Raw genomic sequence first — 12,765 nt, forward strand, 5'->3', positions numbered from 1 at the left:
CACCTTCATCAAACTAACAATTTCGGGGATGCTAACCGTGAAATAAAATATAATAGAATGACAAGTAAGTTAGCCCTACTCAGAAAAGGTTTGCGTGAGAACAGGAGAATCGATCCTCCTACTTGTTAGTCACACGAGTCGACTCACCTTTTCTAAGAAACATGTTTATTTGTAGTAAGGAAATATCTCATACTTGACCCTGGACCACAAAACCAGTCATAAGGGTTTTTTTTTTATCTGAAAGCTGAATAAATACGCTTTCCACTGATGTATGGTTTGTTAGAATAGGACAATATTTGGCTGAGATACAACTATTTGAAAATCTGAAACCTGAGGGTGCAAAAAAAAAAAAAATCGAAATATTGATAAAATTGCCGTAAAAGTTGTCCAAATGAAGTTAGCAATGCATATTAGGTAATATAATACTATATAATATAATACTATTAATCAGAAATTAAGTTTTGATATATTGACGGTAGGAAATTTACAAAATATCTTAATTGAACATGATCTTTACTTAATATCTTAATGATTTTTGGCATAAAAAAACGATAATTTTGACCAATGCAGTGAGGTTTTATTGCTACAAATATAACCGTGCTACTTATGACTGGTTTTGTGCTCCAGGGACACATATATATTTGTATATGTAGAACTAAACTTCCTAGAAGATAACCTGTGTGTGCATTTAATAGACCATATGATAAATGTGCATTTAATAGACCAAAAAAAATAAAAAAAAATAAAATAAAAATGTAGGCACTGTTCGCTTGCAGAAAGTGATGAACACAATGCTGAATGGTTGTTATTTAAGTACCTCTTTGTAGCCTCATATTGATCACTATATTGGATTGAATGGGACAAGCAGAGCTTCTCCAGTATGACCACTCCAAATGGGATCCTGTTTTCCACCATGAAAGGCTGGAAACATAATCCCTGTGACCTTTCACATGCTGCTTTAGCTGTTCATCATGCTAATGGATTTCTAGATAGTTAAGACTTTTGTCATACAAAAATTGATAATCACTCAAATGGCCCATTTATCCCTGTGATGATTGATTAAATTGCCTCAAGGTCTATTGTGATGAGGGGAAAAAGCAATAAATGCGATTTACAGCCTGTATGCGTTTTCCAAGGGGTGAATTTAACAAATATAGAGGGTTAATGATTACACGGAGTCATGTAGTAGACTATCTGTTCCCTAGATTAATGATTGACCTACAATTTGCGCACTTTGAAATATATTAAGCAAACAAAATCACGCAGATTAAAGATTTCTTCAAGCAAGTTCAAGGCATCTGCAGAGCAGTTTGTCTGACTGCGACACCAGAAATGGTAATGGTTTTTTAAACTGTAATTTATTATAATTACAATTATTAAAGGGATAGTTCACCCAAAAACATTATCTATGTGTCTGAATATGCATGCTTCCCTATAGTATGAGAAAAACAGTAGTATGTCCGAATTCACATATGACCTACTATTTTTAGTGAGATTCTGAAGCGTGCGTCCGATTAACGCTTTATTATCCCATGAGGCTACGGGAGAGGAGTTGTAGTGAATTATTCAACTGATGCTGATAGGTCATGTGACCGTGACAACATGGCAGATAGTAAGTCAGGATTTCATCCATACTACCCATATTCATATTATGTAGAACATACTTTTTTAATGGTCGCAAATGTAGTACCTACAAGACTTTCATCATTTACTGACTTTCGTGTCGTTCCATACTTGTATGACTTTCTTCTGCAGAAATCAAAAGAGAATATTTTGAAGAATATTGGATACCAAACACATTAATGACTCTTGACTTCCACTGTTTGGACAAAAACATTTACTTTGAGACATTTCCCAAAAACAACCACAGGAGAACAAATGTCAAACAGGTTTGGAATGACGTGTATGAGTAAATGATGACAGAATTTTTGTTTTTGGGTAAATGATTACTTTAAAAAGTTCTTAGTTATGACTCCATGAATCACAATAATAACAAATTATGTAAATTATACCGTGCTTTTTGTTCCTGCTTCTCCTTGTTAGTCACTGATATGATTCAATTACTAAATTAAATGGAATTGAAATCCACCACTATTGTAAGCATAATAACTCAAGCCACATTACAGTCAAAAGTGGTGTAACCCTCCTAAGGTGTGACACCTTCCCGTGTAGAAATGGAGAGGGCTCCACCCCAGCACTATCAACCCCACCCCACAAAAGCAGCCGGCTACAGGTAGGTGGGAGCTGGAGTGCACACAGGTGAAATGTTGCTCGACGGGTCTAATAGGAAACAAAGCTTACGTAGCCAGCACAGATACTGAAAGACTGACAGCTCTCTCTCTCTCTCTCTCTCTCTCTCTCTCTCTCTGTCTGCATTGGAATACTGAGCCTCTTTTTTTCCCTCTCTTTCTGTCTCTGGTCTCATCCGGGGGAAGGAATTCTGGCAGAGCTGTTGAAGGGAACTTTTTTTCATTCTTCCCCTCTTTAACACACACACACCACGTATCTCCTCCTTTGGTGTGTAGCCTGCAGTGGTGGGCGCAGACGTTGATAGTGTTTGTGTGGATGTGTGGCGTGGACAGTGAAAAGGAGACATGCTGCAAAATGGCATGGCTGGTGCCATCAGCACCACAACCACCACTGAGATACCAGACCTCAATGAGGTAGGAAACACTCAATCATATGTTGTTGCTCTTTTGAACTCTGAATTTTCCTGACTATAAGTGATTCTCAGTGAGGTGTTTGCTTGCCTGTGTTTGGTTCGGTTTCTGTCCTCTGTGTCTCTCGGCTGTGACTTACGCATTGGACTGTGCCCTAATGGCTCGTCCATATCCAGGCTAATCGAGCGCTGTTGACGTGTGCTGTTGTTCAGCAGAGGGGCCTGTAATAAGAGCCACCGTCCTGGGAGGCAGGGCCCTGTCATGTTTATTTTATCAGGGCCTGGCGCTCAGCCGCTGTTGCTGCGGTCAGCTGCCATTCAGAGACATTCTTACAGCTAATCAGCTGACACCCTCTCAAATGGCGCTAACTGGCAGAGAGGGCATCAAACCGATGAGAACCACATTTTTGACTAGTAGTTATTGATTTGAATCGAATAGATGGCCACATCTGAAGTGGTTAATCATTGAAGTGTTTATGGGCAGTCATATTTTAATACAGTTTTGTTATACTATCTGTCTCAGTGATAAAAAAAAAAATCACTTGGAGCAGCTTGTTTTTTTCTTTTCATGCGTGACTTATCGTAATACATAAGCGTTATCTTTGACAGGACTTAAAGTTTTTGTTTTGGTTTCAGTAAAATTGCTTCCATTTTATCTTGAGATAACAATCATCAGATTGTCCACCTAATTAAACTTTTTTGATTGTGGCTAATCGTTGTTTGTTTGTTTCTCTGTGTGTATGTGTGATGTCTATCAGAGGAGAATCAGGCGTCTCAGATTAACCCTCCGGCCTGAGGACAGTCCAAAATCCCAGAATGAATCCGTCAACTCTGTAAGTATCATTTTAGCATCTTTCAGTAAAGTTCTTGCGGTCCGACAGATTGGCGCTAGCCATCTTTTCACGTCATAATAAACAAACTTCCTCTTTTACCTGACTTCACACAGTCCCCAATCTGTTTGACTAGCACCACATATGGCATGATGTCCTGATAACAGGATAAGCTCAACAAGATAACATAAATGACTGATTTCTTTAGGTTATAACACATCCGCTAGAGATGCTCTCAATCCAAGGTTATTAACTTGGTGTCTGTGGTCCCTGAAAACACTCCTTAGGGTCAGTGGAAAAGATGTAGAAAATATTTTCTTCAATTTATATGACATTTTAAACTATTTAAATATATTGAGCTTTTTATTTTAAAAAATGTTTTGCATTTACAATTTTACCATTTTTACTGTGTTTTGGATCAAATAAATGCAGCCTTGGTGAGCATAAAAGTCAAAAACATTTAAAAAAAAATATTATTTTCAAACTTTTGTGTGGTAGTGTGGATATTTACAGGGGTGGACTTAACATTTAAGCGAGGTAAGTGGCCGCTTAGGGCCCCGGGGAATCAGGGGACCCCATCTGATATTGGTGAAACATATTTGCTGTATTGAGCAATGTAGCCAATCATAGACATATCTCTTGATTTCTTGAAAGCAATGACCAGAAGTGTTTAAGTTAGAATCCACTCACCGCACAAAATGCCAAGTTTTTGTCAAGTGCTGAGTTCTGCGAGCTTGGGAATCCTCTCATTATAACAAAGTGTAGATACAATGTAAAAATAATGTCTGGAGATTTTTGCTTAATAATAGATTACATTTTCGATTTGTTTCTCGGCAAACCCTACCGTATGCCTTCAGAACACTTGGAATATGGAATGAGTTGCATGGGATAATTTTATGTTTGGAAAAAGATTGAAAAAGTTAGCAATTTATTAAATGGACAAGTGCAAGCATTTTTTATTATTTTAATAAAAATTTAAATCTTTTGTGATCCGAAAAAAATAAGGTAGCCTAATATGGCTTTAGAACAGCATCAGGTTGACTAAATACTGGTGTGAAGCGATAAATAACTTAAACTATAAACTATGAGAGCAAGTGAGCAAAATAAGGGTTAGGTGTAAAAGAGCTCATAGTTACTGTGTTGGGGCCCCATACCTGGAATTTGCTTAGGGCCTCCAAATCACTAAGTCTGCCCCTGGATATTTATATTTTATATTTATTTATATTGTATATAATATGACAAGTCGATTGACAAAAACAAAAAAATAAAACAAAAAATAATTATAGGCTTTAATTAAAGGATTTACATGTAGGCTTACTTTTTAAGGATGTGAAAGATGGAATTTCGGAAAGGGGAAATTTTCAACATTGTTTTGTCTGTGAATGTTGGGTCAGTGTTTCAGAGAGATAAATCAGAGACTGTGTCCTTCCTTTTGCTCTGTCACTTGGTTTGTGCGTCATAGATCCAAACTGCCAGCCCGTAACATGCCACGTACCTTTACTGATAAAAAACATGCAGATAAGAAATGCATTCTTGGAACTACATGGAAAGATTCAATAGTTTAATGTCATTTTACTTACTATCCAATATGTTTAGAAACAAGTTACAAGTTAGTTAGAACAAGTTCATGCAGATAAATATCCTTGAGCGGCCCCCAAAGTTCAGAGTCACATGAAACAAAGCTCATGAATTTGAGTCACCTATTTACCAAGGGAGGTAAAGTTAATTTTAAGCTTGTTTGCATATACAGCTTAGTCTGTGTGACAAATTAATTTGTATATTTGACAGTAGTTGCTGTAAGCCTTCTACAGACAGTGGTGTGCTGGGAAAAAAGTTAAGAGAGGTGTGTCTGCATGTAGATGAATGTTTTGATCTGTACCTTGGCCTGGAACTTGCACCATGCACCTCTTAGTCCTTGAAGTTCAACTGATATCCACCCTGTTTGGTCTCTGATAGGAGCTGCTTAGGGAACATCAGGCACTTTCATAAGCCAGAATGAGAAGTAGAAATCCAGGAGCTCTGCCAACATAAAACTGTTGATGGCCTTATCAGTGTCTGTCTCATGGGAAGGGCCAGCTGTGGGCATTTTGCTGTGTGAAGCGTCAATACACAAAACCCAGGCCTGCTTGATGAGCTGCCAGTGGCCAATTCGATCTGGAATTTGGCGACTGGGAATTTCAAGTGAGGGCAAAGATTTCACCACAGATTTCACGTTGAGTTCAAGTTGGTCACATAAATTTGCCACACTGCCCAAGAGAAAGCTGCTTGGTTTGAAAGTGAGTGGCATTTCATACATTGCTTCATTATTGACAATGGACTATGGACTTTTTCTCCTTGTGAAATTTTACTGAAAATTTGCTAATGTGACTGCACCTTTGGCAACAGAGATGAGCTTCCATGGAGCTTTCATTGCCAACATTTGAGAATATAACTTTTTAGCCTTTATGTTAATATTAATTAGTTGGCTCTGCATAGAAAAACCTTCCAGGTATGGATTCTAGTATCTGGGTGATGTCAGGGTTTTTGCATTGATTTTGAATATAGAGGCTTTTCATATGCAGTCCTTTGCATCATAATTAGTGACATACTGTAACTGTACAATTTGAAACCAGGTCAAAGGAAGACTAAATGAGAAGAGGGAAAAGTACAGTCAGGATAGTTAAGTGCAAAATCTAGAGAGCATTTCATTTAACTGATATATTCTATTACTGCCATAACAAAGAACCAAGACAAGAAACCACTGCAAATTTAAGATGGGTGTGTGTGTAATCCTATCCTCCATGGGGATACTAGTCTACCTGTGGTCTGAATTGCCCGAGTTACACCTGTTGGATTACAGGAAGGCCTGAAATTCACATTGACCCAGGGCCAGTTTTTCTCATAAAAGCATTCAGCTAAACGGCACAGAATGACGACGTAACTGGTCTCAGCAAAGCTGGAGTGGGTAGCTGTGCCAACACCACCCACTGCATGCAAACAGATATACTGTTCTGTAAAACACAGATGCTAGACTTGAGTTTACACCCTCGAGCACATCTTTATACAACAACAATAGAGCTCATTGAATAGTGTTCAGTTCAATCAGTAAGATTACGTGAGCAAGGTAGAATATGGAACGGAAAACACATGCTTTTATTACTTGGGCTAAGATGACAGATATATAGTTCAATATTGGTATATTAATATTGTGCACAGAAATATTGTCAAAATGAGCATAAAAGTTTAATGCAGCTGCAGTTTGTTACTGTTGTCTGTCATTGTGGTTCGGCACTTTTAATGGAAGTACATTGTACTGTATGCAGAGAATACAATTCTCACGTTGTTTACAACAGTAACTGTATCTTCTAGCATAAGGATGGTGCTTAGCAAATTTGCTCAAGTAATGATTTTTGATATTTAATTTAAAGATTTAAAGTTTACCCAAAGTGTAAAGTTTTGTCATCTTTTACTCACATTCATGTCGTTTCAGATCCATAATACTTTTGTTCATCTTTCAAACACAAATGAAGATGTCTTTATTTGAAGATGTCTTTATGAATTTTATAATGTCTTTACAAATTTTATTTCAGAATTTTATGTCTTTGTAAACTTTTTAAAGCACCAGCATTTTAATGGAGTAGACCAGGGCTGTCCAAACTCGGTCCTGGAGGGCCGGTGTCCTGCAGAGTTTAGCTCCAACTTGCCTCAACACACCTGACTGAAAGTTTCTATGCCTAGTAAGAGCTTGATTAGCTGGTTCAGGTGTTTTTAATTAGGGTTGGAGCTAAATTCTGCAGGACACCGGCCCTCCACGACCGAATTTGGACAGCCCTGGAGTAGACTTTCAGTGAATGGACAGATTTCTTTTAGGTTTCAACAAAAATATCTTAATTTGTGCTCAGAAGATGAACTAAAGTTTTATGGTTTTGGAGTAATTGATGACAGAACTGTCATTTTTGGGTGAACTATCCCTTTAATATTTTATTAGGAAGTAACCATTTTTTAAAAGCAATAATGCTGCACTGTAATATCAGGATGGCCACCCCAGAAGGTTAATGCCTCTGTCAGATTTATTAGGCTAAATTAAATCCCCAAAATGATTCACAAACATTTCTACACATAACTCATATCACTTCGCAAAAGGCCAAAACTGGAGGTCCTGTTGTCAACATTTTAAATAGCTTTCTCCTGTTTGACTGCCTCAAATTTAATCTCATGGGCTTGTGTTTTTGTGGGTTATCTGTCAAGTTCAGTGAAGTCCAGTGCAGAAGGCCATGAACAACACTGGCATCATTGTTCTGTCTCACTCCCACACATTGCTCCCCTTCAGTCAGAATCAGAGAGAAACATTAATCATATTTTCTCAACATCCAATTCTCTATTTTAATGAAGAATTATTCTCATGTTCGCCCTTAAGGTTGAGACAGAATTCAGTTTCTCTCAGTGAGGAAGCTGAAGCTCTGTGTTTTGTTTTTGAGAGGAGTTCTGAGGAGGTGTGGTCATGATATGAATGAGATTACAGTTCTGAGAAACTATGTCCTGAGAAGAGAAAGGGGAATACCAAACCCTGAGAGTGTGATCACAGCTGGACTTCATCAGTGTTGTTCCACCTCAGTACGATGTGAAAATAGCACACATGAAAAAGATGGAATATGGTTCCTCATAAACAGGAAAGCTTATTAGAAGTAGGATTTAATTGTTGCATAAAGACATTTGGCAAGGGCAAAACCTTTGATAATGCCTTCACCTCAGCAATCTGTGAACACAACATTGGTTGTCCAATTATCACCCCAAGCATCAACATGTCTGAAAAATGTTATAAGACCTATGAAAATAATATGTTACATCACAGGGCGAGAAACCGCTCAATGGTTCCTGGAAAAAGAAAAATGGGCTCATGCAGAGAGAAAGACCACCTGGGAGAGAATCACCTCAACAAGAAGACAAGGTATGACAGCTTCTGAGAACACAAACAAACCCGAATACCATTACCCATGCATATGTCAAGATTAATAATCTGATTCTTCTAATATTTACATGACAAAAAATTGCAGTTGGTAAGATTTGTTTTTACATTTTACATTACATTGTATTATTTAATACTACATTTTATTATTTAATATTACATTCATACTTTTATAATTTAATAAAAAGTGACAGTAAAGGCAGGTATAATGTTACAACTGATTTCTATTTGACATAAATGCTATTCTTTGGAACTTTCTATTCATCAGAGAATCCTGAAAAAAAAAAGTATCAAAAATATTAGGCAGCATAACTGTATTTAAAGTTTATAATAACAAGAAATGTTTCTTGAGCACCAAATCAGCATATTAGAATAATTTCTGAAGGATCATGTGACACTGAAGACTGGAGTAATGTTCAGCTTTACAATCTCAGGAATACATTTTTAAAATACATTTAAAAATAAATTAAAATAGAAAAAAAGAAAATTTTAATAATATTTCACAATATTGCTGTTTTACTGATCAATAAATGTAGCCTTGGTGAGCATAAGAGACTTCTTTTTAAAAAACATTCAAAAATCTTACTGAACCTAAAATTTTGAATGATAGTAGACGGTATTTTTCCACTGGATCCATTATATAATGTTGTACTTTTGGAACATAATAGACTATGTTTTTAGTATATGTTTGAATGTTTTTGTGTCGCCCAGTAATATTATCAGAGTAATTTTATCTATGATAGTGATGGTGTTTAAAACACAGGTGCTGGTTTCCCAAAAGATATTTGAATTCAGTGTGTTATTGTTTGCAAAGCAAGCATGAGCTGAAGTGTATCTGCACAATATGGCTTCAGGGCTTTCTTTGCACAGTAAAATGCTTGTTCACTTATTAAACATATAACAAAAGAGCTTTCTTAAGCCATGCAAAACATGAAATATGACTCCTTTAGTGACCCAGTGTAAAAGGTCCCAGAATCCAGAACCAGAATAAATTGTAAGGCCATTGATCCTCATAGCTGTGCCCTTGAGCGAGATCTTCTCACCTGTAGTTGCTCCTGGGGTTTGCTATTATGACACCTTTTTCACTTCACTTTCCCCTTGGCATTTTCAAGAAAGAAATATTTTCTCTATGTACATTCACTGGATAATGTCAACAGCATTCCAAGTTTCAAGTTCCCTTTCATATATTCAAGTTGAACCTGTAGACATAAAAGTTTTTTTTTTTTTTATTCTTTCCGACTGGCAGGCAGAAATATGACACCCTCGCTGAGGACTATTCTGACTGTCTATATCCCAACCTCTCATTGTGAACACTCAGCAGCAATGCTTCTAATACCAGAGCATGTCACTCGCAAATATAGTCTATCAGTCTTATTTATCAGCCATGATGTTCCAATAGGTGTACACACACTCAGACACACAGCGGTGACATTGGTCTTCACAGCTGTAAACACAACAGTGTCACACTCTCCTTTTAAACACATTCACAAGCTGAAATCTGAGCCCTGTGGTCCTATTCCCCCAGCACCATGTGACCAATGGCATCGGTCGGGAACAGCCCGCTCAGCACGGGCCCAGAGTTTATGGCGTGGTGCAGAGCACAGGCACCAGCCACCAACAGGAAGTGATGGCACGCGAGTGGTCTGTCAGTCACCTGAGGGATGAGATGAGGTACATCAGAGAGGTAAACTCAGAGACTTTTCTTTTGGTACCTAGCTAACTGTAATTTGCAACTAGAAGACTAGTTAGCATGTTATTCAGGAATGTACATCCAAGCAGATAACTAAAAACCATCTTTCTTTTCTCATAGGTACGTGACTCTTTGGAAAAGGTCAGAGAGCGCATGTATGGCCAGTTTGGAGGGATGCAACAATCAGTGCAAAAATTAACTCAGGAATTAAAGGTGAGCAAAACACGGCAAGAATATCATCTGCCACCAAACCTTACCCTGTCAGGCTTCATAAAAATGCATTTTATAGTGGTATGACAAGTTCTCAATGTGCTGACTGTGTTTGTCCCAGGCAGCCAACTCTCATAAGCGTTACCTTGAGTCAGAGGTGAGGACGAGAAGGGCAGGTATGGATAGCTTTGACCAGATGAACAGCTCCCTCATATCAGCAAACATTGATCTACAGGTACACAATCAATGTGGTCACTGCCAGCTGACAAAGGCTTGTTCTGTCCAGAGGAACTCGTGACATTTTTTAGTCAACTTTTGAATGTAAATGTGTTTTAGAAATCATTGCTGGAAAGCTGTCAAAATCGTGTGGGGAACAGAGATGAGATGAGAACTCTGCGCAGCTCGTTGGAGAAGACAGAGGAGAAACTCAAGGAGACGGAAAGACAACTAGCAGCAGCACAGGCTGAAAACCGCTCTCTCAAAAATCAGGTGCACACACAAACAGCTGTTACACAACACTACTATTATCATTCAAACCATTCATGTTACAGACAACCTAATACCATGGTACTTTGGACTACATTTTTTTTGTTATCATTTTTTATAATTATTGTATTTCTTGTTCTTATACTTTTTTCTAGTTATTGTATATACAGTTTTTAAACCTCATATTAATTGAGAGACTACTACACTATTAAAAATACAGGTTCTTTAAGTCAAGTCAAGTGAACTTTATTTATATAGCGCTTTTAACAATACAGATTGTGTCAAAGCAGCCTTACAGTATCAAACAGGAAAATAGTGTGTCAATAATGCTAAAGGACAATAGTAAACACTCAATTTTCAGTTAAAGGCAGTTCATCATTGAATTCAGTGATCTATGGTTTGTAAAAGTTAATAGTAGTTAAAACTTAAAAAGTAAACAATTATTTGTCATACACAAGGACTATTTATGTCATCTGTAATCTTTACTGCTAAAAGGTGATTTAGAAAAACATAAACCCTTTCTGAACTATTTATTTATTTGTATTATTTACATTTACATTTAGTCATTTAGCAGACGCTTTTATCCAAAGCGAGTTACAAATGAGGACAATGGAGGCAATCAAAATCACCAAAAGAGCAATGATATACAAATGCTATAACAAGTCTCAGTTAGCTTAAGGCAGTACACATAGCAAGTTATTTTTAAATTATATAATAAAAGTCTGAAGTACAAAAGTCTGAAGTACATAAGTCTGAAGTAATGAATGTAGGTAAAGGGGTGCAGAGCCAGTGGTGGTTTTGTAGGCAAACATCAATGCCTTGAATTTATGCGAGCAGCTATTGGTAGCCAGTGCAAATTGATAAACAGAGGTGTGATGTGCATTCTTTTCGACTCATTAAAAATGTATCTTGCTGTCGCGTTCTGGATTAATTAATTAATTATTTAATTTTAATTAATTTAATTGTTATTTTATTTATTGAATTATTTCATACACATATTTTAATCAAATTATATTATCATAACAATTACTTGAATAAAAGGATAGTTTTACTCAGATTTCAGAATTTTGTTCTCCAGCATGTATTGAGATCTAAAGATTCAAGGAGGAAACAAAGGATTTCAGTGAATTTGTTTGAAGTTAAAAATGTTACTTTTTTTTTTTTTTACATAAATAGCATGGTTATTAACATGTGACAACTAAATTGCATTTTGTACATAGGTGGAGACTTCCAAGGAGGCCAAGACTCAAGCATTAAAAGACCTGAGTGCAAAGCTACAGAAGGAATATGAGGAACAGCTGCAGGAACAGCAGAGGAAATACAGAGAGGAGATAGAGACTCTGCAGGTACAGATATAACCAAACAACCAGACACTCACAATGCCTTACTGTCCAACTAGTTCAGCAAGAACTGCACTGCGTGATAATGAGCGCATTTACATGCACGTTCTTAAGCCGATTATGCTTAATAAACCGAAAACGCACTTGGTCATGTAAACGCGGTAACCCGTTTTCTTTGATCGGAGTAAGGTCATAAACGCCGTAAGCATAAACCGGTCGCAACAGGTAGTTTTTTGCCTCTTACTCCGATTTCGCACGGCATGTAAACGCAATAACCCGCGTTCTGTCGGCTTATTGAAGTGCGCATGTGTGATACGTGACAGGAACGCATCGTTAGTGCAGATTTAAGCGCATCTAGACCGAGCATATGTCTTGCAGTAAAGAAAGAAGGAAATGTATCACAAAAGCAGACTTTTTCATGACTCAGAAAATTATAAAAGATGTGTTCTCATCTCGTGCAGCAGAAGTAGAAGTGGTTCAGTCACAATGCTGCGTTTATAACTGCATGAGAGGATAATATATGAGCTGTAAGTTTCCCGACATGTTGCAAGTTGACATGTTGCAAGCTTAATTTAACATCACAACTGACAAATGTATGGAATACT

General features: G+C 37.2%; 1 protein-coding gene across 2 annotated transcripts in view; it reads left to right on the forward strand.

The window, feature by feature from the left end:
- Positions 1-2,389: 2,389 nt before the first annotated feature.
- LOC107702122 (myocardial zonula adherens protein-like) overlaps positions 2,390-12,765 on the forward strand; it is a 14,619-nt gene continuing 4,243 nt past the window's right edge. For both annotated transcript variants that reach the window (XM_016504365.1, XM_016504372.1), the window contains exons 1-8: positions 2,390-2,663; positions 3,418-3,492; positions 8,321-8,416; positions 9,960-10,118; positions 10,245-10,337; positions 10,456-10,569; positions 10,671-10,823; positions 12,041-12,166. In XM_016504365.1, coding sequence (XP_016359851.1) covers positions 2,595-2,663; positions 3,418-3,492; positions 8,321-8,416; positions 9,960-10,118; positions 10,245-10,337; positions 10,456-10,569; positions 10,671-10,823; positions 12,041-12,166 — 885 coding nt within the window. In that variant the 5' untranslated portion in view covers positions 2,390-2,594. The remainder of the gene's footprint in view (positions 2,664-3,417; positions 3,493-8,320; positions 8,417-9,959; positions 10,119-10,244; positions 10,338-10,455; positions 10,570-10,670; positions 10,824-12,040; positions 12,167-12,765) is intronic.

This window comes from Sinocyclocheilus anshuiensis, unplaced genomic scaffold, assembly GCF_001515605.1.
Source record: "Sinocyclocheilus anshuiensis isolate Anshui unplaced genomic scaffold, SAMN03320099.WGS_v1.1 scaffold1941, whole genome shotgun sequence".
Lineage (NCBI taxonomy): Eukaryota > Metazoa > Chordata > Actinopteri > Cypriniformes > Cyprinidae > Sinocyclocheilus > Sinocyclocheilus anshuiensis.